The sequence below is a fragment of the Pinus tabuliformis genome, chromosome 5_2, assembly GCF_031772625.1.
Source record: "Pinus tabuliformis cultivar Carrire ecotype Pingquan chromosome 5_2, CPIR1, whole genome shotgun sequence".
Taxonomy (NCBI): domain Eukaryota; kingdom Viridiplantae; phylum Streptophyta; class Pinopsida; order Pinales; family Pinaceae; genus Pinus; species Pinus tabuliformis.
Window position 1 is genome coordinate 672000348 of NC_142306.1, and position 6000 is coordinate 672006347.

At 35.4% G+C, this 6000-nt stretch overlaps 1 protein-coding gene across 1 annotated transcript in view; it reads right to left on the bottom strand.

Moving 5' to 3' along the window:
* LOC149160883 (plasma membrane ATPase 2-like) overlaps nucleotides 1-5277 on the bottom strand; it is a 28243-nt gene extending 22966 nt beyond the window's left edge. The window contains exons 1-3 of the mRNA XM_089434730.1: nucleotides 5158-5277; nucleotides 4999-5070; nucleotides 4824-4898 (exon numbers count right to left, since the gene is read on the bottom strand). Coding sequence (XP_089290856.1) covers nucleotides 4824-4898; nucleotides 4999-5070; nucleotides 5158-5277 — 267 coding nt within the window. The remainder of the gene's footprint in view (nucleotides 1-4823; nucleotides 4899-4998; nucleotides 5071-5157) is intronic.
* Nucleotides 5278-6000: the final 723 nt, after the last annotated feature.

Here is a 6000-nt window from a genome sequence, read left to right on the forward strand (position 1 = left end):
GTGGATAAGCGAGATATAATGCCTTGACATAGGCTATTATAGGAACATATATTTCAACACCAGTGGCTTTTACGTCATGCATAATCGATCTTATTTATAATGCTAAGGCAAGTGAGTCATCATTTTTCAACTCAAGATTGAACGACTTGATCATCAATCGAGCAACTTCAAGCTCAAAGTGTGAGTCATATAATTCCTTCAACTTCTTTAAAGCTTCAAGGGCATTTAAAAATTGTGAAATATGATGACTCACCTATTCATTTACTAATTCTACAATCAAGGCATAGTCCTTGTTGTTTTTGTTTTACCAAATGGAAAGCTCCTTGTCAGAAGTGGGCTTCTCAAGTTCATTATCTCCTTCTCCTTCACAAACTACTTTCCACACTCATTGAAATGTAGATGTGTTTTATTTTCCTAAACCACTCATGGTAGTTCTCTTTTCCAATAAGAACTACTCCCACTATAAAGATGAGTGAATGCATTTCTATAAAGCATTTGGACTAGACCTTGAATGTACAAAAAAAAAAATGCACCAATAATCTTTATATTTTTTCTTAAAAATCAAATAGTTCGATGTATATATATATATGAAAAGAATACATAACGAGACACTCCACATGTAAACTTTAATATTATATTATATTCAGATATATTGAACTCAAATGTAATGAGCACATAAAAAATATTCACCCTCATTCAATTCCATATAACCCATATAAGGCTTTTGCTTTAAACCTCATATAAACCCACCATACAACCCTTTGTATATGTATATACCATGTCATTGATGTAATTTTCACCATTTAAAAACACCATTCATTCTTCATAAAAAAGATATATTTTCACCATTTAAAGACACTATTCAGTCTTCATAAAAATGGATAATGCCAATTTACCAACACATGTAATGGATTCAACAGAAAAACCCAACGCATGGTACTCGTCACAGAAACCAATGCATGGCATATTCAATGCAACATAAACAACCGACAGCAGAATTTCGATATAGATACTCCACGTTCACTGCATCACAAAAAATAATCATATGACCCTGTGTAATTGACCATACAATGCACGATTAAAAAGGAACATAGATGGCTACAACACTAACACAACAACGCACAGTCTTCACAACTAACATATATTCTTCAAAAACGAACCAACGCACATTTCACAGATATGGTCGTAGCCTTCGTAGAAGTGTATACAGTTCAAAACTTTTCAACGGACCATATAAATGACCATACACAGTAGTCATGCCATCAAGGCACATAGCATTTTAAAACATAGATAATTCACCGCACCAAATTTATAGTATTCCTTACGCAACCATTACACGGTCTTTCTGGAAGTGCTAGGAGCTACAATTTTCAGAAAAAACACAGAGGACCAATGCACCAAAATTGGGAACATTATGTAGCAAAGATTGATAAGAGTTACAACCAAAAAAATTAAATTTGGGTCTGATATATTAATATGTATAAGAATATGTATAAGAAGAGGGAGATAATTGAGTTTCATCTTCTAATATGTCTTCGTCTTCCAATTTCATTTATTTTTCTATTTACATATATTTTCCTAAACCCAAATATTAAGTGTGAACATGATAGCTCACCGTGTCTGGACGGAGATGGAATTGGAGTTTCCCTACATGAAAAATATAACCAAGAAATAATGAAAGAACATACTCTATATAAAAGTGGGGAAAAATTGTCAAATATTAATCAATTCATCCATTTATAAATCTACCAAATAGTAAAGAAGGGGAGCGTTTTGGTGTTTCCTTTCTAAGCAGCCCACTAGGAAAAGAAGGAGATGATTGAGGAGAAGGATGGCAGAGTAGGGACTCGAAAATGTGCAATAAGATAACTCTAGACAAGCTTAGAGAAGAGACATAGTATGAATATGCGATTCAAACACTTCGAGGACCACATTTATAGAACGAGAACCAGCCGATGAGACCACATTTGGAGAGATCATCCCATGTGAGAATATGGTTGTGCCTGACAAGCCACCCAAATGACATGATCTTGAGAGGTAGCTCCCATTGCCAAAAAGAGTAGAACCAACAACGACCAGGACATGTATCTCGTAATCAAGAAATTTTTTTTATAGGTATTAGCTACAATAAACACCCCATATCGCAATAAACCACCCCATCTTATGGGGTTTCCACTCCGTTTCCTCCATAAACCGGCCATTCAAAGTTGACGAATATATGCATTTCAATTCACTTCATCCACATCAGTGAGTCCAAGAGTAACAACCTCTTTCCAAATAGGATACATGACAAGGAAAAAAATATTGATCTTGTTGAATCTGAGCCAGATGTATAATTTTGTTTTGGTACCCAGTTCGGAAATAAAAGTATATATACAATTTATGAACAACTTTTCTACTACCGAGTGTCGTTCAATTCACCTACGTTGCATTATTGAATTTTCCAAAGTGGTTCCACATTGTGCTCGATTTTCAACAACTCCTCATTTTCATTTAAGCCAACCAAACTATTAATCTTTTGTGTGCTTCAATTGTTTACTTGATGAGCTATTTCAGTATTTCAGATCATTATTTGCATATTCCCACAGTCAACTTTTCTGATGAAAGTCGCATAATTTTTTTGTGGTGGTTGAAAAACAATCACATGGAATCACATTGTAGTGAAAAGTCATGTTGCGATTCATTTCCTCCACCGTTCCAATTACTGATTCTTGTCCACAATCCACTTCCCAGTTGGAATTTTTTAAGTTCTTTTCTTCTGCTTGTCTCCTACTCGTGTGTGAACGACATCCTAAATCCATTGAAACAACATTGCAACTCATAACCATGATTTCCTCCAAAACTTTTGTGACATTCTATTACATAATCATAGAGATCTTCATGCCACTATTATATCCAATTTCCACCATGACAATTTGTCTTGAATTTGTTAAAACTAACCAGTGGAGATATAAATGAAATCAATTCGAATTGTATGTATTTCTCATCATTAAATACACTTTACAATGGATCAAGAATTTTCCAGAGTTGCCTAAGATTAACTATTTATAAAGCTTTAGCTAGGATATAAACACTTTGATCAATTCAAAAACTAGTTTTACTTCTGGATACTCACAACTCTACATTGTACAAGCTTTATTTTTTCTTTTGCTCCAAACTTTTTATTTGTATACTTCTGTTAATTTTTAATTTCGAGTTTACTCTGGTTATCTCATTTATTAATTTTTCATGTTCAATATGATTTCAGTCTGATTCCTCTTCTATATCCACTTATACCTCAGATTGTTTTAATTGAACTTTTATGTTGACTTAAGTAAAATCAAAAGCAATATCTTTATGTTCTTTATCTCTTTTTCCATTGTCGCAAAAGCTTCAACAATTTTAATGGTTTTATTTGTATTTTTTCTTACCTCTATTGTTGTAATGATACTGACTTCTCCATACATATTTTCATCTCTATCATATTTTATCTTTCAAGACACTCTTTAAGAAAACGTAATTAAGCTTTATAATCAAATTAAACTTTCAAATTCAACTTTCACTACTAGGTTGTTCTCATATATTGCTAATGCAAAAGTAGTTTGAGTTACATCATCTTTAAGTTCAATTTCATTTTCCACACCTGTACTACATTGTGGGCTTCACTTTTAACATCATGCTAATACTTTTCTTTTCACTTGTGCAAGATTTTATATGATTTGTCCAATTACTTATGAGATATCGAAATATTTGGCTTCCCTTTTACATTAACAAATTGCAATGTTTTAGTAAATGGTTGCACCATTCATTTTGTTCACGGAAGATTGATCTTTTTAATCTTATGCCATAGTATAGTATACCAGCTGACTTGAGGGTTAAGCATTTATCCCCTTCATCTTCGAAATAACTTCAATCCCCTTTTTCTTGTCAACTACAGCTTCTAAACACCCACTTATTCAGATGTGGCTTACTTTATTCCAGCGAGAACAACTCCTTTCAATGATGGCTTTGGCTTCTTTTTTCCAGATTCCTCTCGATGGTGGTAACTTTGCAGAGTAGTAATCCTGGCTAAGCGACAATGAATTTGCAAATAGAGAAGGTTGCAGGGTTTAATCATAAAACAAAAAAAACCAAAAACCTCTTATACTTAGAAGCTTAAATATTTTCCTTCAGATTCTTCATGATCGAAAATTCAAATCCTAAATCTTATAATATGCTTTCCACTTTTTGAAGAGGCATAATCTTGCTCAAAAAAATTGGAAAGACGTCGGAGCCTTTACAATGCACATCCTTCGTAGCATTAAATATACGTTATAACATATTAGGAGATTAACTTTTAAGTATCTAGTATTTAATGTTTTCTAACATACCAAGATTATTTTTAATAGAATTATTAATTAACTAAAATTATGATTGAGCCGAAAGGTTCATTCTACAATTAATTGAGGGCAATGGAAAGGTTCATTCTACAATCCACTATGACGATAATGTGTAATCCTATTGGTAGCTTAACTTATATTTGATTTGTGTTCTTTTAAAAAATACTTTAAATGAAGAAATATTGTGGACTATAATAAAAATATAAATGATTATACATAATTGGTTGTTTTTAATTAAAAACATTGTAAAACTCATTCTCATTGTGCTCACTTACTTAGTTGATATTTCATTTTTTTTTTTTTTTCTTAAGCAAGAGTCGTGCCTTCTGTTTCATTAAATCAAACATAATTTACAATATATATACTTTTCCACCCCATTGAGTGGTGAAAGATACTGAAGAAAGATGTCCTAAAGAATCTTGGCCCTCCAACCTCAAAAAGTGCTCGCCAAACACATTTGAGTACAGTCAGAAACAAGCAATGGGAGACGTAGGGCCCATGTACCCTCCCTACGAATACCCGCGCCGACAAACCCTTAGCCTGCCTCAAAAAAGCTATCGTTCATGATCCTACTTAAACCCAACGGTGGAGATGCGTATCGCTCCAACAAGAAGCCAGATGTTTAACCCCCCGGCCCCACCAAACCACTCGCCTCATCCTGATCGTTGATCGGGCTTGCAAGGATCGGACGGCAGCGCTGATAATCGCTCGCCTGAAATAACCAAAGTTTATTGTGTGATGAGGGTGGTTTTCAGACCCCGCCCTCATCCATGTGTCAATAGTTGTGTGGTATCGCTGCCTCGAATTCGAAACCGCCTTCAGCTTGAACGTTGTGCGATCGCACCAAAACCACCCGAGAAGTGGTTTTATCTCCCAACGCTGGAAAAAATGGGAAGTGATGCCGCCCGAACAGGGCCATCGGTTATTCTTCTCATCCTTTCCCCTGGCTGTGAGAACCAAACTCCCGCCTCCGGGGATTTTCGTTGTTATGGTACCCATAGTTGCTGAGGCCGCCCCTGGCGAGCAAGCTACCGTAGACCTGTCTAACCAAAAATGCAAGTCCTGCATCAATCTGCTCATTGCGTATTGGCTTCCTTAGTTTTCTCCTGATATACTCTTTTATCCTCTTCCGCCTGGTTATGGCAAAGTTCTTTTAGGCCGCTTTGTGGCATTGCAAGCCAACCCCTCGAAATTTTGTTGTCCTTGTAGGTGACACCTTGGTTGGCTAGAATGTCCGCCAATTTGTTGGCCTTTCTACGCACATGGATGAATCTAAGTGTGCGTAGTCCCTGAAGATGATCCTGAATTTTATGGAGCACTCTTATTAACCTCCAGTGTTTTGTGACTTTTTCTGGTCCTGTTCCATGACTAATTTTCTTAGCTACGTTGATGACTAACTCTCAGTCAGCTTCTATTATCACATTTTGGTAATTTTCCTGTTTCAGAAGTTCTAAGCATTGCTCCAATGCCATTAGTTCCACCATGTTGTTGGTGGCTTTTCCTAAATGACAATGGAAAAGGGAGATGATGCTTCCATTTTCATCTCGAAGAACTCCTCCAAAGCCAGCTATACTCGGGTTATTTTTTGATGCTCCATCGATGTTATATTTCAAAAAGCCTTCCATGGGGGGATTCCAGAATT